The 26,150-nt window shown below is 40.0% G+C and overlaps 1 protein-coding gene across 1 annotated transcript in view; it reads right to left on the bottom strand.

Annotated features, from left to right (window-relative positions):
• Window positions 1-26,150, bottom strand: part of ITPKB (inositol-trisphosphate 3-kinase B) — a 1,126,253-nt gene that overhangs the window by 954,559 nt on the left and 145,544 nt on the right. Inside the window, exon 2 of the mRNA XM_044059604.1 lies at window positions 22,897-24,767. Within this exon, the coding sequence (XP_043915539.1) occupies window positions 22,897-24,615 (1,719 nt within the window). The 5' untranslated portion in view covers window positions 24,616-24,767. The remainder of the gene's footprint in view (window positions 1-22,896; window positions 24,768-26,150) is intronic.

Raw genomic sequence — 26,150 nt, 5'->3', positions numbered from 1 at the left:
AACATGGCAGAGATCACCAAATAAGACTCCAATGCCCTGGGAAGGAGCTTAGGGCAATTCATGAAGAGTATGCAGAATACTGCATCAGGGGGTTCTAGAAAGGGGGCCTCAGGTATGTAGTTTACAGGGCAACATTCTCAAAGGTGCTGTCTATACATTATGTGGGTGACACATGGTCCTTCACATCACTGGGTTAATTAAAACATACAAACATCTCCCGCAGAGCTCAAAGTATGGCTTCACTGAGACTAGAGACACACTAGGAGGTAACCATACTGACAGTGATATTCTGATCTGAATCGTTCCACAGATTTAATGCTTCACAAACATATTACTCAACTGTCCAGATTTTCACAGAATGTCCAGATTTTGCCTCATATTGTTGGTCTGTTACTCATAAAATTTGTAGCTTTCTGGCAAACCACTGGGGGACTGAAGTCACTAAATAATGACAATCACTTGAGTTTTAACTTCCTATCCTTCAGAAAATGCACACAAACACATAACTTCTTACTCTAGAAATTTTCTAAGTTTATAAGAGAAATTTTTAAAATCTGTCCCTATTTTCTGGGTCTTTGCCTTCCCCCGTTATTTTCACTTTGTCCAGATTTCTTGCATTAGGAGGTTGAGAGGTATGCTCACAAGCACTTCATCTATACAAAAAGGCATGGCAAAAAAGCATAACAACCAGAGACCCCTCTTACTTCAAAACATTAGGGTTGTTTATGTGGTAAACTCCAGTGAGAGGAGTGGACCAGCTATGTTATATGGGTTGGAGACAGTGGCATTGACAAAAAGGCAGGAGTCAGAGCTGGATGTGGCAGAGTTAAAGATGTTAAGATTTGAAATCGGTGTGACTAGGATGGATAGGATTAGATCGGTATATTAGAGGTATAGGAAAAGATGAAGATGATGGAGCTGCCCAGGTAAGAGGAATAGAGAAAGATATAAGATAAGGTTTATGTGAGAGAGGAGAGGATGCAGGCGTTGGTGTGACAGAGCAAGATGCAGAGATAGGAAGAAATGGAAAGAGATGATCTGATGATGTGGTAAACTCCAGTATCAAGCTTATAATAAGGCCAGCAGTAAAGGGAAAGAAAAAGGGTGCACTGATGGTGCATGAAAGAGTCTACAGTATGTACCAAATTAATCAATTATTGACTTAACACCACCTGAAGCCATGAAAGAAAATAAGCAACTGCAAGATGAGCAAAACCACACTCGATTTACAACCTAGCAATTTAAATCGTACTACTGTTTCTAGGTGAATATAATCTGGATCTGTTAGTTAACAATCAATTTCAAACTTATTTTACTGTTTGCACTACCCTGCAGGACTTCTTTTTGGAGCAGTAATAGCACTTCCCCTGTATATATTTATTTATAACAACTTTTGCCTGTTACTGTTCCATGGATGTTTTTTACATTAATTGTACGGTTCTTGTTCTTTGTTGTTATTCTGCATAGCGCGCACTATGTACTTTAAGTTTCACTTTAACTATTCTGTGACCAAATAGGGCTGGTTTAGTTCATCAATCTTATCAATAACAATAACTTGGGACTCCCAGGTCCTAAGAAAGTAAAAGGCATGGTATCTACTTCTTTGAAGTACAGGCTAACACAGAAGGTCTTTGGCTAATGAAGTTCACAGATGACTGCAAACTAGGAGACATAATCGAAACTCCTAACGATGTGGACATCCTACAAAAGAGCCTTACTGAGACAGATGCCTGGTGTCAAAGCCATGGCCTCAAGCTCAGTGCCACAAAGTGCATTGTCATCCCCTTTGGTAAAAACTCTGTACCCATGAACTACAACATAGGCGGTAGTATACTTAACACTGAAAGTTTGACAAGAGACCTTGGGACACAGGTGAACAGTAGTCTCTCCTTTGATAATCACATCGCCACAGTAGTCAGGAAATCCTTCTGCGTGGCACACCTCATCACAAAAGGTTTTTCATCCAGAAAAAAAGAGGTCATTGGTCCCCTCTACTCATCACTCATTAGACCCATTATAGAGTACAACGCCCCTTTTGGTATGTACCTCACAAGACATCTACAACAACTGGAAAGGCCGCAGAAATACCTCACAAAGAGGATTACCAGCCTCAAATAGATGCACTACGCAGACCGTCTCAAAAAAACTCCAGCTTTACTCCGTCGCATATCGCCTACTCAGAGGTGATCTCTGCCTAACATATAAAGCTATGTCAAACTCAGAGCTGTTGGACATGCTCCACTTAAAGAAATCCCAATCCCTCCGAGCTACACGCTCTAGGGACCTAAACCTTGTCACCACAATAAACAGAACATGCCGGAGGGATAGATTCCTGTCCCACAGACTTCTCATACTCTGGAATAACCTACCTATCTATATCAAACAAAGCTCCTCATTAGCACTTTTCAAGAAAAATCTTGATGATTGGATGGGAGATAGGAAATTCACCCCGGGGATCACCTCTGTGGCTCTGCTTGACAGTGGCACAGGAAAATAATTTTCTTGGGTGGCAAAAGCCAGGGTATCTTTTTGGCTGGGCTTGTATAGGCCCCAGGGCTAATAGCCTAGTACCTACCTATGAACATATGAACCAGAACAAACTTCCTCTTCTACTGAAACATAAGGGTTAGAATGCAATCCTCCAAAAGTGAAGTCAGAAATCAGTCACAGCATAGCACAGTGAAAAACATGGAACATTGTGAAAAGAAGCGCCTGGGCTGGGCCTGCAAATGATCTATTGATATTAGTGCACCACCATAGAAAATAGACAGACAGACAGTCAGGCAAACAAGTAAATAAGCAAGCACCCAAAAAAACAAAAAAAAAAACACAGGAAGGTTGACTACCACAGCAAGACACAGTTAAATTGTTTCTGGTGTGTTCCCTTCTGCTGCTTCCATGAGATGGCATTATCTGCCCTCTCTGAGTCAAAAAGTGTTTCTATAACTTTAAAAACCAGCCAGGACATGCTAATGCAGTCCACCATGATAAAGTATAATAAATCATAATATTAAACTATAACAAAGCATTCCTTATGGTAGCTAGGTACATTTTATTGGAAGATGATAAAACAGAATGATATTGTAATATGTGGTAATAAAGCAACCTTGAAAATGGATTATTATTTATTAGGCTATACTTGCTGTATTGTGGCAGCCCACAAGCACCCCACTGGCCCTTTATCTTACACTATTTTGAAAGCAACAACAGTTGGAAAAACAGGAATGCTTCTATGTTGTCTGTAAAGACGTGTATCTATTTTGGAGGCAAACTAACTTATACCCACTTCTGATTTTATTATGTTATCGAAAACCATACAAACCAGTATCACAAAATCACCACCAGCTGCTCAATATAGCACATATATCACTGGTAACTGCTACACAGTAATAAATGTTTGCTGCAAATAAGGGCGGCTGTCAAAAAATGCCCCTGTTCTGCTGACAGGCTGTGCATTTTGCAGACTATACCAAACCATGAGATCAGGGTTCACAAAAGTCAGTCTATACTCCAGGTGTTATCCGTAGATGGGTAATGTAAACCTATAACCCTTAAAAGACAGCAAAAATCATACAAAGTTTTGCAGAACTGGATTCTACTGCCCAGACATTGCAGTTACGCAGAATCCATCAATACACTATCTCTCCTCACTCTCAGGGGGAAAACAATTCACTAACATTGACTGCTCCAGACAAAAATGGCAGCCTGATGGATGAGTAATCTTAAATTAAATCTCAATGTTCAGATTTTTGCAGAATGTCCAGATTATTGGCTCATATTTTTTGGTCAGTTCCTCATACAATTTGTGGTTTTCTGGCAAATCACTCAGGACTGAAGTCACTAAATAATGACACACATTTGAATTTCAGATTTCAGACTTCATATCCTTCAGAAAATACATGCTGATTCAAACCATCTTATTCTAGCAACTTTATAAATCCATAAGAGCAATATTTAAAATCTGTCACTGTTTTGCGGCCTTTGCCCCCCCCCCTTTATTTTTGGGTATGCCCAGATTTCTTGCACTAAGAGGTTGAGAGGTGCAAGTTAAAATCATATACAATGTCAAGCAGAGCAACTTCTTGCTTATTCAGATCAGCTCTTCTTAAACAGGCTCAAGGCACATGTGAAAGCTAAATGATTTGGTCTTTTTGTGTTTTTACCCTAAGAGAAGAGAAGTAAAAACTGTCTGTACTTCAGTACTTACACTCTCCAGATAAAAGGAAAAATAAAAATTACTTGCTCATCCATGGAAAAATAAAACTATCACATAGTGGATATAATTCTGAACCACCTACGCTGTTTTCAAAAATCAATGATTTTGCTGCAGCTTTTGGTATGCATAACCAGTACAGCTACTGGATATAACATGGCATGAAAAACAAAATTCAGATGTTAAGATAGAGTCAAACTAGTCTCGGCTCCACAAAGTGTACTCTTCAATTTTTCCCTTGGAACTGGACAAACCTTCAACTTTAGCACTCACACCATTCATTTCACAGTCAAGCACTTGCTTAAAACTCATAGCAAATACTAATTAACCCTAGCACTAGACCCCCCTATACTGTCCAGAAGGACAAGGCTCTCTATTCGCCCCCACCAGCCAATCAGAAAAACAACTTACTCTACCTATTCAGGCATGTCCAAAGGGCAATTTCCAGTGTACTCTCCAGTCCAACTGGTGAATCTGGGCATTTTGAGGCAATGTTACAACTGCCTCATGTACACAGACAACCCTCTCCTCCTACCACCAAACACTAATATATGCAAGAGATGCAATTATACAGCCAAACTGGAGGCAAAACTCTCTCAACCCAAGACTGGAACTGACAGTCAAGAGGAGAAGGGTAATACTTGCAACACACCATCAGTCTCACATAGACCTAATAAACCAACACCGGCAAATAACACATATAAATACATGAAAACATACTCGGAGGCTCTAAATAAAAATCTGCAAAAGCAACAGAGACCTCCAAAGCAGACATCCAAGCAACTTCCACACCCCATCACCAACCATGAAACACATACTTCACATAATCAGTGTACCACACAATCACAGCCCTTAACGCAAAATAACATACCCAACCCGCTAGTAATAGGCAACTCTATAGTCTGGCACACTGGTGTCCCACTAACTAGGCTGGACAAGGAGAAGGTTACAGTTAACTGCCTGTCAGGTGCCAGGATCCGCCACATAACACAAGCACTCAGGTCACTCCAGAACAAGTACAAATACAACTCTGTCATTGTCCATGTTGGTGTAAATGACCTGAGACGTACCTCCCTCGGACTACATGAAGAGAGACATGGAAGAGCTCTCTGCTCATGTAGCCCAGGCCGGTATGACCCTGACCCTGAGTAGCATCCTGCCCTCACCAAGAATGAAGCCACAGTATAAAGAAAAAATGATAAATTTCAACAATTGACTAAGTTTCTGGTGTCATTCAAAGGGGATCCAGTATCTCTCCGCCTGGGATGACATGCTCGACAAGCCACGTTGCTTTGCAAGAGATGGCTTGCACCTGTCACCCTTAGGCTTTCGAATACTGGCCAAGGCTCTTGCTGCCCCCATAGTGCCTTTTTTAGGCAAGGGTCAAAAGACATACCCACCACCATAAATAGCACAAGTAACCAAAAACTGAGGGTAATGCTACTCAACGCCAGAAGCCTAAACCTCAAAATGCATGCACTCGAGGCACTCCTCAGTATGGAGAACATCGACATCTGTGCAGTAACAGAAACCTGGTTTAAGGCTCCTGAGAACACCCCAGCACTACTGGGCTATAACGCATTCCATACCTTTCGGCCACAGAACCAGGACTGAAACACAAAAGGCGGGGGTGTATCCATATTCATCAAGGATACCCACACCTCCAGGTTAGTGGCACAACACAATGCATCAGAGATCATCCATGTGCAACTAACAATGGGCAAAACTGCAATCCAAATTGTAGCTTGCTACAGATCACCCACCATGGCCCAGGACTCCCATTCCACATTTCTGGAGACACTGGGAAATATGAAGGTCCTACCAAACACCTTAATACTGGGTGATTTCAATTACCCAAACATAAACTGGGAGAACTACTCAAGTACTAACTCCCTTGCCCAACACTTCCTAGAATTTATAAACTCGAATGCCCTGGATCAACTGGTCAACACCCCCACTAGAGGGAACAACATACTGGACCTGGTCATCACCAACATGGGCGACTGGTGTTCCACACCGGAGGTCAGCCTCTTGCTGGTTAGATCAGACCATAGACTAATCACTCTGGATATCCACATTCCGCCCCCACCCCCAATCAAGGAAACCACCATGAAAAACTTTTCAAAAGCAAACTTCACGTTACTTAAGACCGAGGTGGAAAGGTTCACAGCCCCCATGCTAAAAGACAGTGCTGTCCAAGCTGCTGAAATCTTTACAAAGGCACTCTATGAGCATCTGCAGGAATGCATGGATCATGCTATCCCAAGTAAAACCAAGACTCACTCTTCCAAGAAAAGGAAACCAGTCTGGTGGACCCCTGCCATAAACAAGCTATACAACAGAAGGAGGAAATTAGTACAGAAAAGAGTAAATTCCCAAGAAGAAAAGCCATCCCTGATCAGTATCAGCAAGAAACTATGATCCCTCATTAAAGCATCCAAGGCTAGTTTCGAAAGAAAAATTGCCAATCACTCCAAAGATAACCACAAAGCGCTCTTTAGCTATGTCAAGAACTTAAGTGGAAACTCTCAAATCTGCTCTGAGTTAGTGCAGAATGGCAAAAAATACAGTGAACGGACTGATATTGCAAACATTCTGGCAGACAGGTTTAGTGCAAACGTCACCCCCATCTCACCCCCTAAAGGGCCCATAAGCATACCAGAAGAATGTAGGGCCCCATCAATCACTGATGCACAGGTTAAAACAGCCCTATCCAAAGCCAAAAAGACAGCTTCAATGGGACCGGACGGGGCCCCAGGCTGTGTCTTACAAGAGCTCCAAAATGAACTAACCCCTCACCTAAACACACTGTTCAAACTCAGCCTCTCTACAGGCTACATACCCATAGAGTGGTGCACAGCAACAGTTATCCCGCTCCACAAAGATGGTGCCACAATGGTCAGGAACTATCGCCCTATAAGCCTGACTAGCCTGGTCTGCAAGACTATGGAACGCATCATCATGGAACTCATTAACAGAGACATTGGGAACCTTCAAACCTTGGACCCTACCCAGTTTGGTTTTATTAAGGGCAGATCATGCCTCCTAAACCTGGTGGACTTCTTTGAGATGGTTACCAAGGCATTAGATGAGGGAAAGGAGGTCCACACAGCCTACCTAGACCTCGCAAAGGCTTTCGACACCATTCCCCATTCTAGTATTATAGACAAGTGCACCAGCTTGAACATAAACCCCTATATCATGAGATGGGTTGCCAACTGGCTCATGGATAGAACCCACATGGTGACAGTTGCAGGCTCTATGTCCGACTCTAAACCGGTTACAAGTGGCATCCCCCTGGGCTCAGTCCTAGGACCCCTCCTGTTCGGTATATACTTCTCAGAGGTACAGGCAAGCATAGGAGGACTATGGCTGACCAAGTTCGCAGATGACTGCAAACTAGGGGCCACAACTATTTCTCCGGCTGATACAAACACCCTTCAGATGGGTCTCACTGAGACAGATACCCGGTGTCAAAATCATGGCCTCAAGCTAAATGCCAAAAAGTGCATAGTCATCCCCTTTGGAAAAAACAAAATACCCACGAACTACCACATAGGTGGGTAGTCCCCTAAATACAGAAAATGTAATAAGGGATCTGGGGACCCAAGTAGATAGTAATCTCTCCTTTGATAATCATATTGCCAAGGTGGTTAGAAAATCCTTCTATGTGGCCCGCCTAATCACAAAAGGGTTCGCATCTAGAACAAAAGAGGTTATTGTGCCTCTCTACTCATCACTCATTAGACCCATCATAGAATACAATGCCCCATTTGGGATGTACCTTACAAGACACCTGCAACAGCTGGAAAGACCACAAAAGTACCTCACCAAGAGGATTACTGGCCTCAAACAGATGCCCTATGCAGCCCGACTCAAGAAACTCCAGCTGTACTCAGTTGCATACCGCTTACTCAGAGGTGATCTCTGCCTGACATACAAGGCCATGTCCAACCCAGAATTGATGGACATGCTCCACCTAAAAAAAAACAAATCCCAGAGAGCCACACGCTCTAGAGATATAAACCTCACCACAATGATAAATAGGACATGCTGGAGGGATAGATTCCTATCCCAGAGACTCCCCATGCTTTGGAACAGGATTCCAATATACATTAGGCAGAGCCCCTCACTAACACTCTTCAAGAGAAACCTTGACGGGTGTATGGGAAACAGAAAATTTACTGCGGGGATCACTGCACTGGCTCTGCCGGACAGTGGCGCAGGGAACTAATGGCTCTGCTGGACAGAGGCACAGGGAACTAATCTAAGGGGGTGGCAAAAGCCAACACACTCTGGCTAGGCTTATAAATGCCCTTGGCCAGACAGCCTAGTACTTACCTATGAACCTAAGAGTAAACAGTTTTAAAACATTAAAGGCATAACAAAATTTTGTTTCTCTTTTTACCCAACAAGACACTGTTTCAAGTTCATAGAAAGTATCATTATAGTAAGATTATTTGAAAAGAATGCCCCCATCATCAGCGTATTATCCTTGCCCTTATAAAGCAAAGCAGAGGAGATTAATGTCATTAGCACCTGAAGCACATATATACATCCCAGGTTTTACATGAAAAGCATAACTTAACAGAAGGAGGCTGTTCAAGAGTGAACTAGACCCCATCCAAAGCAGAATTAGGTCTCCTGGACTTCAAATACCAGATCAACTTGTAAATCAGTAGGAAGGCCTGGAAACATTCTACACAAATGAAATACTGACACATATAACAAAGTAAAAAAAAGTCAGTGTATGAAGTTTATTAAAAGATAACAGTGAAATGCATATGCAGTACTTCCCAATCACTACATTTGTTATTGGAAATATTAAACTCACACTAAATGGGAGCATCAGACTCAAAATGAACTGGGGAAACACAAACAAAATCATTAGCCTCCTTAAAATAAAATGGCAGGAGGAGGTCAGTCATGTCCTGATCAAATCCAGAAAGTAAAAGGTGGTTTTAAATTTGAGATACCAAGTCAAACTGCAAAACATGGAGTACATAAAGCACATCTCCAGTAAAGGGAGCCACTATACAGCTACGGATCTGGGGCCAGTGAAGTGTCAGTTACAGAGAAGTCTGCCCAAGAGACAATGTGGTGCCCATTTGAAGGTACATCCATATCAAGAATAGTACTTCCCTAGCAGCCTTAAAAAGCCATCTGGGTAACTGAATAGGTGATCACACATTTTCACATGCGGGATATGTCAAAAAAATCTACTTAGCGAAGGATAATGTTAGTCTTCCAACAGTACTGGGTGACATGATGGAGCTTCTTGACCGTCTCCTTGGCCATAAGCTTAATAAGGACTTATAAACCTATAAAGCTGTGAACATGAATGCAGTCTTCTGACTCGAGAGTCAGTAATTCAGTGTTACCATTCCACAATTCAAGTGTAGTCCATAAAAATGGGGAATCTGCTGCCTGCGTTTCTGTATTCCTGACACTCTTTAATATTTTTATTCCCAGTGGAAACAAAATAAACAGTGGGAGATAAACACTGAAAGATGACAGAATAGGTCAAGAGAAGACTGGAAATTCCAAATGACCACTTTTCAGCTACCTTTACAGACTAGTTATATTCAGAACCTTTACCGAGAAAAGGTAATTTGACCATATATAGCATGCTACAATACATCACTGGATATGTACTTGAGTGTCTCTATTTAGTGTCATACTTAGGAAATGATTAAAATTAAACAAATATATTTACAAGAAGAATAAATACAGTGGTGATATGAAGAGACAGAGAGTAAAGCACAGGCTGGTAGTGAATCGTCAATATTTTTAAAAATGTTCAAGTCCTTTAAACAACCTTGTACTGCCCTTGTTTTTCAGAAAAACAAAATGTGCTGAAATCCCAATGAAAAACATTACTGAAAACAGGTTATTGTTTATATAGTGCTACTAAGAACATTGTTTGGCTGAGGGAATTTAAAGGGTGATACATGATTCCCATTAGTGTAACCAATAACCTGAACTGGATTTCAAATAAAGCTAATAAAAAATGAAAATGTGGATTAAAGTCATCACAAAATCTACAAAAAAGCAACAGTACCTCAGATTATTAATTAACTCTCTACACTTCCATTTCTTATACATACATAGGTATATACTAGACTAACTACCACTAGCCATGCAACCCATCCCAACTGCATCCCCTGCTAACATGTGCTCCTTAATTGTGGTGTGGGATATGTTTGTTAGGAGGTTGTTAAAAGCTATGTTAGGAATGGGTATGGTAGTTAAGAAATGTTTACTGTCAGCCTCTGTATATAGTAGACATGGGGGCCAGCCCAGGGATGAATTTGTGATTTCTTATTCAATGGTCAGGGTTACATTTGAACAGGGTTAGTGATGGACTCTTACTGTGCAGAGCCAGGTATTGTGTTTCAGGTAGCCCAAAGTGTTAAATAATGCTGCCTATTTTGTTACCTCATGTTAGAGTGGCTGCTAACAATGTGAGGAGATCCAGAGATACAAATGACCCACACAAAAAATTGCCCATTGTAAAAAAACACATCAAAAATCAATTAACAATATCAGACCTTCATTACACGAAACCACAGACAGAAATCTTAAGATAAAACAGAAAGGTAAGGTCTCGTACTTTAGTCAGCAACAGCTGTTCCTTAATACAAGTCATCTTTCATAAATTATTATGCCGTAGTAAGAAGGGAAGCACAGGAATGTAACCCCAATTTAGGTTTACTGGGCTGAGTCGCTGGTTTATTTAACATACAACAGAAAAATGTAAAACAAATACAGACCTTGACAGCAGAAGGAGGAACACATTTCATCTAGTCTTCCATTAATTTAACTGAAAAGCTGCAAATAGCTGCAGGATGCACAATTGTAGTTACAAATCAGTTAACTCGGCATTCATATTTTGGTTATACTGTGTTACCACAGCAAGCCCACTGTATTAGTTTTCTACCAGAACTGCTCTAATAATAACACCCAACCTGCAGCACAAGCTCTGGTTGCAAAACCAAAAAGAGTGTTAATTACTGAGATTAGCTTTGGCACTGCTCTGTTAAACAGGGAAACTGGAATATAATGCAGCCTCCTACTACCTATCACAGTGAGGTGCAACATTTCTGCATCTGGAATTCATAGCCCCCCCATACATATACACACACACAGATGATGTGCAAACTGCACAACTGGCTTTGCATACAGTGCAAGGATGTTCTGACTCATAGACATCTCGTTACTCAGTAATAAAAACAGGCATTTCACAGGTACATAACCTATGTTAATTAGATCCTTGGGCATCTCAGTGCACTGCTCTGCTAGGACTCTTCCATAATACAGAAAGTTACAGACATCCTTAGTATCCAAAATCAGTGCACATAATGCATGTGTAAACGGCAGTTAAGTTGTATTTATTTATGCATTTTCATGGGTGAATCTGAGCAGAGTGAAACTGCTATGACTACAAGTACTGTAGTGTATTGTTATGTGACATTACTGAGACAATGTGTGAATGGTTAATGTCTACATATGTGCTTAAGTGCTACCTGCAAGAGTATTTATTTGCGTTCAATGATGGCTACATGAAGAGATCTGTGACGGGTATGGATGGAGAGATCACAGATGCAAAACGCTATACTGTATTCTGTGTGTGTGTGTTTGAGGAGGGAGAGCGAAGAGACAGAGAGAGAGAGAGAGAGAGAGAGAGAGAGAGTGAGAGAGAGAGAGAGTGTGTGTGTGTGTGTGTGTGTGTGTGTGTGTGTGTGTGTGTGTGTGTGTGTGTGTGTGTGTGTGTGTGTGTGTCTGTGTGTGTACGTCCACATGTGTAAATTTGTATGCTTGCTTGAGTTTACCTGAGGCAAGAGGGAGCGTGTACTCTTGTGGGTTATTCTGTAGGTACCTACACAACTTACTTGCACAGGATGGTAGGGCACTCAGTTTTCCAAAACTCCTCATCTGAGTGATTCAGCGTCATGCAAATCATATTTTAATTCCTCCATGACTATCCATTTTGTACATGACTGTGAATCTTATGAAGTTAAAGATGTGCAATTCACCCTATTTAAGAAGGGGTGACTTGAGCTTTAGCGAGGTACGAACATGAATTCCAGCCCTTCCCATTGGTAGGGAAAGCAAGTATACACAGCTACTAACAATTAGGTTAATGAAGCACAGAACTATCACCGTTTAAGTATGACAGCAGAGGACACAGAGTCTCTTATAATCTAACAGGTAACAACTTCCATTTAGCTAGTGCTGTTACAGCAAATCATTCCTTAACAGCAAGGTTAACCAAATGTAACAAAACATATGGTTAGCTAATGACAACAAGTGCAACACAGACACATAATTATCTGGAAATGCAATGCTTCCAGTTAGGTACAATACATATACCAAATATAATCACTGTTACAGCTCAATACCACAGTGCTTACTTAACACAACAGACAAATCTAGCACAACCAAGTAACTAATTAATTTCACAAGAGCTCAGAAATCCTGGATATTATATGAATATTGGTGCAGTCTGAGCTATTTTTCAGAAAATTATTTTTAAAAAATAAATTAACTTTCATCATTTTCAGACCTTAAAATCCACCAGCCATGCAAAAAGTATAAACACGGCATCTGTTCAGCATGTATAGATGATCTGTTTTACAGTACTGACACACCATAATAATTAATATTTGATAAATGGCAATATAATTTAATTTATACAGAGATCTTATACATTTATGCGAAAAAAAACTAATTTCCTCAGTGACCATATCAGGCAGATACCAACCAGCTGCAGCTAATTTGTCTGCCAAGATACCCACTTCAAGACGAACTGCAAACAAACTATTCAGCATAGCTAGTTACTGAGACATTTCTAGAAATATCAAAAAGGCATATTTCTCATAACTTGACATATGACCAAACTGTACCATTTCTGCAGCTGAACTAGCTAGAGACCATGCATCCAGACAAGAGGAAAGGAAGCCCTGAGCAGCACATCCATTTGGAGACACTCCCCTCCCTACAGTCATAAAGGTGATTGCTTAATAGACAACTTGTAAACTAGCTGTTTGGTTCCTTTAAAAGCACTACTTTTAAATAAACAGGGGCAATATACAGTTTACAGCTTATCTATTAAGTTGTTGTTGGTCTTTCGGCTTTTTCCCAGTAAAGGGTCGCCACAGTGGAACTCTGGTCTGCTAATGATTAGCAGTAGATTTATTTTTACGAAACGCCGAGGTGCCAGCTCGACACCCAACCTTCAATGAAGGCACGCCCATTTACGCACGCATGTCTTTCAAACGCTATCTAACCACGGGGAGGACATGCAGACTTCACACAGAAGGCACTCCCAAGCCACGCCGAGAATCGAACGGGAGAACCTCTTGCTGTGAGGTAACAATGCTACCGCCGTACCACCGCGGCTAGGTAATTTACTTAATGTCGACTTGTACACTGTCCAGCTTTTTTCTAGCATTCAGTGCCCCAAAACACACACACACGCATGCAAGCACACACACACACACACACACACACACACACACACACACACACACACACACACAAACGTCTGCACCCCTGAGGAGTTGCTCCATTCACTCCTTCTTTACTGCTACTGCCCTTTGTCACCAATGTTGCACCCTTTCAGATCATACCTTTAAATAAATTCTAAATAGTACACAGCAATAAATATTCTTGGTAACGGAACACTATACCTCATTTTATAGTATGACAGCATCTTTAACTTCATAAGATTCACAGTCATGTACAAATGATTATATTTTCAGTTATGTTCACTCAAAGCACTGCAGGTTAGTTACATTTTTCTACCACATATTATTGTCTATTACCATCAGTCATCTTTGACCAAAAATATTTAAAATATGCTAATTTTCATAACCTGTGCTATAAAATAACACATTCATTTCTATGTGGTTTAAATGTACAGATATTATGTGACAATCACCCACCTAGCTCTGTTAGCTATTTCAGGTATCTGGTACCGGATACCCCCAAGATTATGCTTTTGACAGTGTAATACTAAAGTTAATAATACAAACACTCTCATATCTCTACCTGTGGTACTACATAACAATTTATATGCTCTTTCCTGCTGCCAGTCTGTGCATGTTCATGATAAAGCGTGCATTTTAATCATCTCCTCATAAGACTGAACCAAAGCCCCACCTACCACAATTCAGTAATGGTGCTGATAACCGTTATGCAAATATAAAAAAACTGTACTACATAGAGCATGCTAATTATGCTCTGATATTTGGAGAAAGACAAATCACTTAAGTGCCAGGATAGCACCCCACCCGACCTTAACAAATGTCAAGCACCCCATGCAAACATTGATAAGGTCAGGTCACATGCTAGAAAGTAAGATCTGCCTATACTGACTAGCAAATGACAGTGGCAGACAAAAACATTTGTTTCTGCCTGCTGTCCATACCCTTAACATGTCCCTAACTTTCTGTAAAAAGAAAAAAAAAATGAAGTGTTGCTATAATAACTGGATGTGTGTTCGCCTGCATAATCTGAAAAATGCGAATGCTCAAACTCAAATGTATGTTATTATTTAGAGGCTTCAAGTTTTACTGGCTCATGAAAATAAGAAGCAATAATCTGGACGTCCTGTGAAAATCTAGACATTTCAGAGACATGGAGGTAAGTGCCAATGTACTGAACTACATTACCTACCTATCCGACAGAGCTCACTAAGTGTGTAAAGGTTTTGAAAGCTAGGAAAACACCGAGAGATTGTTTCCTCCTTGACTAAGTAGAACAAGCTTCATACACTACAAAGAATTATGAACATCTCACAAGTCATACCCCCTTATTATGTGTTCTTAACAAGGATGCCAAGATTCGTCTCTCAAGCTTCACTCTCCAGGTGAATTTCTTAGCACCCATGTCTTGAACACGAAATAAGGTTATGATCAGCTACCCAAACATAACTCTCTATTAACAATCATTATACACATATTTTAATATATTCATTTCCATGTATCCCAAATAAAGATCTGATTTCACCCACCCACATTTAACTGATACTACAAGATTATGCTTCTGACAGTGAAATATTAATGCTAATAATATTAACAGATCATACTTCTATGATGTTGTGATTACCAAAGTTTAGTATATTCATTTGTGTTATAACCCATCTGTTTATGTGCATGTCAGAGTGCAAGTTCTACACACATCTGTAATCCTGCACCCAAGTCCCATGTATGCAACACAGTATGGGAGTTATTAAAATAATTGCTATAACAATATGCAAAATAAAAGCCATAACCATTGATATAAACAAATGTTAATATCTTTATTTCCATATGGTCCAAGTGAACAGACCTGATGTGACTTCGTTTCATCAGCAATCACCTGTTAGCAGGTGCCTGTCACTAAGTTATGCTTTTGACAGTAAAATATGAATGCAAATGCTATAAATGTGATATCCTTTCATTGTTGTGACATAGTTCCATTGCCTTCTCTTTCTGCTACTCCCCATCACCTCACATGTATATCAGCTGCACCTGCTAGTCTCTTGTTTATAAGACTGAACTGAAGTTTAACATACCACACTCACTAAGGGAGGCAGAAATACAACAAGTACAATTAAATGACTATGCAATACTTGATGCAAGGGAAGAATGTCATAATTGTGTATTCACAGACCTAGATACTGCAAACTTGGTGTACCTCGTATGATCTGGATGAATACAAAATACTTAATATTTGCAAAAGGCTATGCGAGTTAACTACAAATCATGCAATTTAGATTAAAAATGATCTATTAATGTTGCCAATAAAATGCGGAATGTAGACATCTGCTTGGGCACTGCATGATATTGCTTTGTTTAGGTCCCCTTGAGATACTGTCATTGCATTGATCTACAACACCTGCTCAACTACCAGATGTCTCTGTCTGGCTGGCAATGAAAAGACATGAACATGACTGCAATGCATAAAACCATTCCGAAAAGGAAATGAGTCGATCCCTAATATGGGCCATGCAGGTTGAATTTCTTTAGAACTGCAGAGCTTTATTGACTAACTAATGCTGAATACACAGAAGTGCTGGACAGTAATAATGACACTCAGCATACTTACTATTTCTTGTGAACTACCTACACAATCAAAACTGCTACATCAGATGTACAACCGAATGATGCAGCATGTAGTCTGTATGCTAATGACACTGGAAGCTACATAATGCATATGCATAAAAACATCGATGCACACTTCCCAAAATAGCACAGACATGTTCTGCAATGTTGAAAACAACACAACAGTGTTGTTACACTGCAGAAGAGAAGGACAGCTGAACTGACAAGACGAAAGAATATAATAATCGCTGCATGTACTGACAGATTTCTATTAGCATCAATGTAGCATTACTTACTCGGCTTTTACACTGATGGAAGAATCCACTACAGATGTGTAATATGGGGAAGTCAATACACTTGGAAGAAACACATCCCTCAGACAAATTCATATAGCTTCATAGGTGTATGCTAGGCTAATGATCACTAGGGCCTTTATAAGCCTAATGTGTCCACAAGTTATATGGTTTAGACATTTCTATAGGGTTCCTATTACATAATCAAAGATGCAATCCAAATTCATCTTGAACAAACTTGAAAGCACGAAACAGCAAAATAGTGAAATGGCATATAAGCGATTTCTTTCCCTGGGAAAGAAATCGCTTGGCTGCCTCCGTTACTTTGTCATTTTCCTCACTGTAGTGCGATCTCAGAGTTGGTATATTTAAGTAGGGGGGGGGTGAAGTCCCCCACTTTATATAATGTTTTGAAGTTTGTATTTATTTATTTATTTTGTGGAACAGTGACTTTTTTTCCCTGGGAAAAAAATTGCTGTTCCGAGTGTTCGGGAATGTAAGCTTTCGCTTACATGGAGTCTATAAATCAGTGTTTGCTTTTTTAAGCATTCGCTGATTTAATATACACCCTTTCTATAGGGGTGATTGCTGGTTATGACATGATTTACTGATGGCCTCTGTTCATCAGAGACATAGACACTAGACAAGGGGTGAATTCTTGATTTACCATCCAATGGTTCACATTAAGTTTAATCATAGGAGGTTACTAGGCTATTGGCCTTGAGCCCCTTATAAGCCTAGCCAAGAGTTTAGCCCATGTTTAAACAAGTCAGCACCCACAGCTGGTTAGGGTTAGGGAGGGACTCTGTTTCATGTGAATGAGGAACAATAGCTATTCCAGAGAATGAGAATTCTGAGATACAAATCTGTCTCTCCAACATGTCTTATTTATGTTGCAAGCAAAATGTAAGTCATCAGACTTAGTAGTTTTCATGCTGCTTGATTTGCAGACGTGCAAAGTGTTCACCACAGCAGAGACCAGGGATACCTTGTATGCCAAGCATAAATCACTGCTCGGTAGTCTGTAGGAGACTGAGTACAGAGACAGGGCTTTGAGGTGATCTTCAAAGGACATTGTGTTTATGCCCTGTATTTTTTTGTAATGAATCTTTATGGACGTTCCTTTTGCTACATGTGTCTGGTGAGGTGCATACCAAAGGGGGCATTATGATGAATGACAGGTCTGATGAGGGCTGAATATAGTGGCAGAATCACTTCCCTGGATCTATACATCATCCCCTTGCTTGCAAGTTGGGCAACACAGAAGATTTCCTTAGCACCCTGACATGTTGGACGAAGGCCAGATTACTGACTACATTTATTCCTAGACTTCCCCCATCTTAGGTTCAATGGCACAAACAAACTTCCAGCAGCAGGTGAACTCGCTTCACCCAGCAGCTGACAGTGAGTAAATTATACAGGAGCACACATCACTCAAGCAGGTGTTATAGATCCTACTCTCTAAAACTGGTCAGTGATACTTCAGGTGACCACAGAAAGAACTGACTCTGCCAAGTGCAGTGACATTAGCTGGGATCACTGTGGTGATCAATGTGTTTCTTTGGAGTAATAGTCAGATATAAAATAAATAAAACAATCTTACTAGAAAAATTCAAAACAAATTTACCTTTTACAGGGAAGCATCATAATTCAAACCCACATGTAAAACAACTACAAATAGAAAGAGCATATACAAGAAAATTACACACAAAAAAAATAATCTTTATAAATGGCAGTCTGTAGCTGAAACTTACATGGATGATGCTTCTTTGGAAACTACTGCAGTTTCTGCAGACAGTTCTAGTTTCAGTACATAAAATGTTACTTGTTGAGTTAAAAAATGGTGCAGAGGGATGAGGACTTGACTACAGGCCAAGTAATGCATGTTCAGTTAACGGCACTGAGATCTGAGTGGCCAGATGGTGGGGGGGATAAGCTTAAGTGGCTGATGCCAACTCACCCTCGGCAGGACAAAGCTGCTAAGTCCACAGCACTGGTGAAACCTCCTGTAGGCTGAGTGTATTGCCTGTGGGTAATGGCTGTGCTGGCTCATGTTCACTGAAGAAGGAATTTCCCTGCTGAGTTGTGAAATAGGAACTATGCATGGGAGCATGCACACCTCCTCCCCGATCACGTGATCACCCACCTCCTCGCCCGATCATGCAATCACTGAGTTTATAGAAAGTCTACGGGTAGGCGACTTTGACAGACTGCATAACTTACCTACTATCACGTTACTCTCACTATTAGGGGAATGGATGGGTCAATATGGCTTTCAGGGCAGGATCAAATGGCCCAAGATTGTTCACATAATGCCCTGCAGAAAGAATTTGACATCTGGATACAGGTAATGAAAGTATCTGGTGGGGGTGTAAAAAAGTGCATGCGTTCCTATAGAACAGAAATAAATTAAGAATTAGCCTTAAGAAATTACAACCAGAAAGTGGGGTGACTGTGAATAAGAATAGCGGAGTATGACAGAAGAGTAGAGCCAAAAATGGAGTTATACTAGCAGACCGAAGAATGTTTAAGCTAGCTGTACAGACAATGTGACCCATGAGACAACATGAAATCTGAAAAGACTTGTGAATGGACACACATATACTCAATAAATAGAAAAAGGGGGGTGTTGTTGAATTACTGGAATTTTATATAATCCAATATTAAAATAGGTGTGTACAACACAATACTAGCAAAACTGGACATAAAGCATAACAGATGAGAAATTTTTATTAAAAGCTTCTTCAATATGGGCATTTGAAAGAATATGCATCATCCTAAGCTTTCTTTCTCATAAACAGATTTATTCACAAGGAAAGACAGAGACAGGGAAACATTTTCATACAGGAAACTAATTACACAGGTATGTAACAGAGGAAGAAAACACTGGGATAAAGCACTTGAAAAAAATGATAACTTACCTCTGTAAAATGGTAACATAACTAGAAGTTGTGGACAAAAACAAACATGGAAAAAGGCTACACAGTAAAAACAGAAGAGCTCACACACACAGGGTTTCATTCTCATTTTTGAAGCTGTTTATTTAATTGAATACAAAAGAGATATTCAGAGTACCTAACATAGTAACAAAATATAATAAGAGGATGAAATGGGCACAATGAGGGAGAAACTGTGGTTAAAAACATACAACTAGGCCACATTAAGCAGCTGTGTCCAATACTGTAAGAAACTGAAACACATATTCAGGAGGCACTGCTCAAACTCTCGTGACATAATCAGCTGCAATCTAGGTAGCTGAACCATCAAACTTTAGGACAGAATTGTACAAAATTTGTTCATCTGCTACTAAAAAGCAACAATGTGGAATACCATCATTACAATGGAAAGCTAAATGGATGACACGGACAGTGGAGATACACAGAATGAGTAACAAGAGTTTACAAATATTTGCAACAGTATGCAGAAGACAGGTACTACACCAAACTACATTGGGCATTCCCTCTATCCTCTAGGAATCCTGAGCTATACTGTGTACCAGGAAGCAATTAAAAGGAACACAGTACACAGAAGAGTGAGGCACTCTGCAGTTTTAAACTGTTTTGTATTATGGGACAAAAATTTGAAGCACGCTTTAACACAAAAGCTGAGACTTACATCCTTCTTCCCAGTTACACAAGTAGTACAGCGATTTACTGCAGGAAAGTTCAGAGAACAGAGTAATTCTACAAACTGCATGGTTGGATAAAATTATATATATTCATACATAATTGGTTCACTGACCTATGTTACAAACAAAAATGAGCAGAAAGAATATGAACAGGGTAGCATATGTATATTCACTAACTGATTATGCTTTTTCGTATTTTCCAACAACATGAAATATAGTATTTATTCTATTCTGACTAGTACAACTGCCAAGTGTGCATGTTACATGGAAACCAATGTATATGAAAGCTTGCATATCTGACAGTTTCTCCCAACTACTTATATAAGAAAATTCATTATATACACAGCATGGTAACACAATCTGCACGCACAGGATAAGGTTCATTAAGGCTCATGTAGGACAATAAGCAGCAGTACTGAAGTTACACACACACACACACACACACACACACACACACATATTGTTACGATTTGCTGTTTTAAGGCAAAGTCTGAAATGAAGCAGTATTGAGGCAAAGCAGTTCCATTTGCAGTGTACATGTAATTTTAATCTGACACCAAAAATAATAAGTCTGGCAAATTTCTGAGTGTAATCACTCTATGTATACTTTCTGATCTTAGCACCAGCATACAAGTACCACAGAGATCAACTAGTCAGCTGAACTGCAGGTGGGTAAGGGAGGATTAACAATGTTATCCAACCATGAACTGCTAGCAACTACATCAACAATCAAAGGGACAGAAAAACAGTGATTGCTGGAAGGCAACGGACACTAGAACCAATACTGGTAACAGACCAGACTACTGGTAGATCACTAAAGTAGGTGTCATACCTCATGTACAGGTTTGCTCTTTTTAATTTAAAAGGATAAATGTGTGCAAGTATAGTCACGCAGTTGTGGGTTTGTGTGACTGTGCTGGAGAGAGAGAGAAAGTCTCTGCACAGTGCTATCTGCTAAAACATTAAGTGTATTCTTTGACACATGGAGTACGGGACTTGAAGAGAAGCTGAACGAAAACGTCTTAGGAGAGGTACAGCTGTTGCATGATTCACAAAAAAGTGTACTCCTTTAGAAATTCTACCTGCAATTTTTTGATACGTGAGACTCCCGAGGTTTGCACAGACCTACTCATGAATGCAGCAGCTTCCACAGGCAAATGTAGCAGAAATAGATGTCATAATCACTTTGTAAAATAAAACTGCTTTCAATGTCAGTCATCAAACATCTCACTACTTATGTTTGTGAAGTGGGATCATAAAAATAATAAACTAATAATAATGAAGCAAACCGATTACAAATCACCCATGTTATAGGAATTGGTGTTTAATTTGATGAAAATAGACTCTGCCGTAGCAATTCTGTTTTTCAACCAAACCAAAAAAAATGCCACTTGAATGTGCTGGTTGTCATTTCTCAGACTTCTATCATTTGACATCTGAAAATAAAGTATCACACTGACAGTACAAAACCACACTTTATGCAATATATCAGCACACTTACTTTTCTTTCTCGCTTCCTCATACAGGGCCGTAGACACAGTATGCTGAAATTCTGTTACATACAGTAATAACTAAACATTTAAAGTTAGTAACACAGATTTCATTTTACATTCAACGTCACAGCTTCGGTTATACCGACTACCATCTTCCAACATTGTAATACACAGCTAACTGTACACTACCTCATAACAGATGCCTCATTTTACAGACACCTGCAAATCAGTCTGAATGCTCTCAAAAAAATGCAGGCACTGCATGACAAAACGTTTGCAGTGCAGAAACAAGTCAAAGTCTAATGCCAACTCTCTACCACATACTTTTTATTTACTGATAAACAAGCTAGAAGTGACACTTTTAGATGCAACCAAAGCAGTATAAAAATGCTCAGATAAAACAAAAGGATCAAGTAAGGCAGCTTCTACCCTCGGTAAGGTAGCACTAAACATATTGCAAACAGCCACCAAACCCCTTCTGCTCACTGTACACCTTCGAATTATCTTTCTTCACACAATGTAATTGAGCCTTTAACAAACACATTTTAACCACGTCTGTAACATCAAAAGCAACAACAAAGAGAATGTCCTTTAATATTATCAGTACCCTGTTTTGTCAAAGAATGTTTTATACCCAACATGCAACAAAGGAAATTTCTCAATATGTCAGCAAAACACCCTTTCACATGCACACTGGGAAAGTTAATACTGAAACCTTATTCAGTTATAGGCTTCAGAGCACTTAAAATGTTCTACTTTCTATAAATTTTCAAACTCTACTCCTGCCTCCTGTTTATAAAGCACAATCAAATTATCTCATTAGATAGTAAATTTACCCTCAAATGAGAGAGATGACCCTTGATAACATTTTTGTAAAGCACATGCTAGACAGCAGAAATCAATTCATCAGCATTTTACCAGTACAACTAACCTCCATGACAACCCCAGCAACAACTGCAAGTGAAAGCAGCCTGAAATGTTATTGATTCATATCCAGCAGCACATAAGAACTGTCTGACACCTGAATGGAGCTTAAAGCAATCCCAGACTTAAACCAGATACCTGATTTTACAGTAAAATTAAGAGAGACAGGTGCTGCTGTTTTTCAAGCATTTAATATTGCCCCATGTGACCTTTAAAGTTATTCAGTACAACATCAAAAAGAAGAGTGACAACTTACCACTCGTGGTTTGCCCTGGTTGTTCTCGGTCTGGAGAAAAGAAGATTGCTGCTCAGAAGGTCGGTCTGTATCACTGTAGAGGTCCTCCTCAGATTCGTCCCAAGATGAGGAAAAACCAGCCGAGGAGGCAGAAGAAGAGGAAAGTTTTCTCAGCGAAGGATTGCGAAAAGCCAAATCCTCCTCCTCTTCCACCTCTGGGGCTGCTGCACCATGGTCAGTGACTATTACACTAGGGATGGTGGTACCACCACCTGGTGGAGATGGCAAACTCTGCAGTGGCTCCAAACCTTGCGCACCCTGCTGTAAATGTAAATGTTCTGTGCAAGCAATCTTTGTCCCTCCTGTTACTGCATTCTTCACAACATGCCTGAGACAGTCCAGAGAGCTTGGCTTCTTACTCTCATCTAAACCTGTGCATGTTGATTTAGTGTTGCAGGTGTCAAAGCCAATGGAGGAGATAGTGCAGAAGCTCTCATCCTCTCTCTTCTCCCAGGAGGACTGCTCTGTAACTGGGCTGCAGTATAATCTTGCACTCTTTACTCCAAATGTCTCTTGACTGAAATCTGTATCTTGAAGTCTATCCCTTTTGCCATTGTGCAGTTCTGCACATATCTGGGGATTCAGCTGTTTATCAATACCCGATCCCTGCTCACCTTCACAATACAGTTCAAAAGGAATACCTGGCTTCCTGATAAGCTTTGGACTCCTAGGTATTTCTAAGCTCAACAACAGATTTCTTTGGCTTGAGATTGCTTCCTCAGATGTTGGTGACCTCTTAATGCCTGCAGTGTTTTGTAACTCTTTACATTTTTCAAATGGAGCAAGCAATTTCCTGTCAAGCTTTGGGCTTCTAGGCTTCTCAGAATCCTGCAGCTGCTTTCTGAAGTCAGAGGTTTCCATTTCACAACATGACAACCTTCTCCCAATCTTGGTGTTTTGTAAGTCCTTGTACATCTCTACAGGAACTGGTGACTTCCTACCAAGCCACAGACTTGTGTGTAGTTCATAACCTTGCACCTGATTTGTCAGGTCTGAGATTTTTTCAAGTCCTGAATCATTTTTTTCATTTCTGGGCATCTGTAAACTCTGTGATGGATCAAAAGGAAGAGGGGATCTCCGTCCCAGCCTGGGACTCCTAGGTATTTCAGAGTTCTGCACTTGATTTCTGAGGTCAGAGATATGAGCTTCAAAAAGATTCACTTTTTTATTCACTTCAACATTTTGCAACTCCCGGGGTATCTGTGTGTTCTGACCCAACCTTTTCACTTCAGAAAATCCTAACCTCCTCTCTAGCTCTGTAGTGTACCATCCCTTGTTCTCCCAGTCAGGCAAGGGTATTCTTCCTTTAAATTCACTGCAAACTGAATGTCTTTCCCCACGGGGACTTGATGGAGGTCCCTCCTCTTTCTCAGCACCCAACCTGTTTGGGCTGCTGAATCTTCTCAGTCGAGAAACTCTGCTTATGTTTAAGGTATCCATTCCTTCCCTAGAACTCTTCAGATAATCTTTCTCTATAGTGCTAGGATAAAGAAATGAAGTGCTGGACAGAGATGGACTAATGCATCCTGGACTGTGTAACCCTCCGCCAATTAACGTGCCGCAGTATGAGGTTCGTCTATCTGGCACAGGCAGCACTGGTCTCCCTGTCCGTGGTGTGCTGCTATTCTTCCCGTTGCTACTACTCATTGTAATTAGAGTACTTAGAGCATATAAAGCCATAGTATTATGCTGATGCCGTTTGCAAGGCCCTATTCGTCAGCCTTGATCCTGGAGTAGTTCCTTAGGCAAGAGATTCATTATCTTTGCAGATGTGGTAGGGAGGAGACAGCAAACTGAAAATAGCTCCAAGCAAACCTCCATAAACAAAATAGCTGTAAAACAGATTCAAAGCAGATTACGTTAGAATACACACCAGCACAGTGTCAGTCAATCAGCAATAACACATGAAAATGGCTTGGAACATCTCAAACTAGGTACAATATAAAAGCATCACATTTCAAGATGATGCAAACAAACTTCTCTTACCTCTAGAAATAAACATAAAAAAGTGTGTCATTAGAAACTTCTTAAGTCTTTTATTCTACCCACATTACATATCTAGTACTGCTTTATTAACTCATGTCCAATTTAAGCTGTATAAGGCCTGCATGAATTATTTAGCTTTTGAAAATTATCGGCATTGATTTCAACTCCAATGCTTGTATGAATGACTGTCAATAAATCTGTCCTATTGTTCATTCATACAGCTAGGTAGTTAAAAAATCATTTACTGAAGGATATATCCAGAGTAATACAGTAAGTAAAATATCCTGGATGAATCAGAAATTGTGTTTCCTATGATGTCCAGTTTCTTGAGTCAGTACACGACCACTAGTGCTTCAAAAATCAGTCTTCCAGTTAAAGCGTACAGAGTCTAGAAGGTTGCTGCATAGTACAATACATGTTTTATTTCATATATGTTGTAAGAGAAATGAAACCCCATCAAACAGTTCTTCTATAAATGGGATTAGTAGGAAAATGGAGAACTTTCCATATATATGGATAAGCCTAATGCCTTAACAGAGTCTGTATCCAAAGCAGAATAAGAACAGATGGATTCTAAATCATGCAGGAGATCTAGAAACCATTATTCTGGTTAAAGAAGTTACAGCTCAAATAAGCTGACATCCTGTAACATTCCATTCGAGGGAGTGATGAAAAACTCGAAGGCTACATATAAAACTTATTTATAAAACAGAAAACTTTAAGTACTTCATGAGCATGTCCACTGGCAATAATCTAACTTGTACAGGTTTAATTTTTTTAAATTACATTTAAAGTATAACTGCTGTTTTTGTGAGGTACCAAGCTCATCACTCCAGCTTGGTGTTTATGGAAGGGTGGGTGTGCACATATGTGTATCTCTAAAAAGGCATATTTCAGACTGGCATTCCTACCTTCTCTGCCCTTTCTAAATCCTGTGATTATAATATTAACTAGCAGTTCCGCTGAGGCATACTTCCAATCCCTCATTAAATTAGGAAAGGAACAGTGTGAAAAGGAAAATTTTGTCCCCCATACACCAGGCACAAAATTATGCAATTTCTGAAATGGCTGGTGGGTTTCTGCATTTTCAAAATACCAGAAATACTATATAAAGAAGTTTAAGAGTTGAAGAGGTAAGATGGTGGCCATCCTATGAACACTGTATCAGCACTGCTCAGACAAAAATGGCAGGGACATGACAATTAAATCAGCACAAAGATGGTCAACTA

Source organism: Protopterus annectens, chromosome 1.part2, assembly GCF_019279795.1.
Source record: "Protopterus annectens isolate FY-2018-M chromosome 1.part2, PAN1.0, whole genome shotgun sequence".
In the NCBI taxonomy this organism is placed as follows: domain Eukaryota; kingdom Metazoa; phylum Chordata; order Ceratodontiformes; family Protopteridae; genus Protopterus; species Protopterus annectens.
This window is presented reverse-complemented; position numbering and strand designations above follow the sequence as displayed.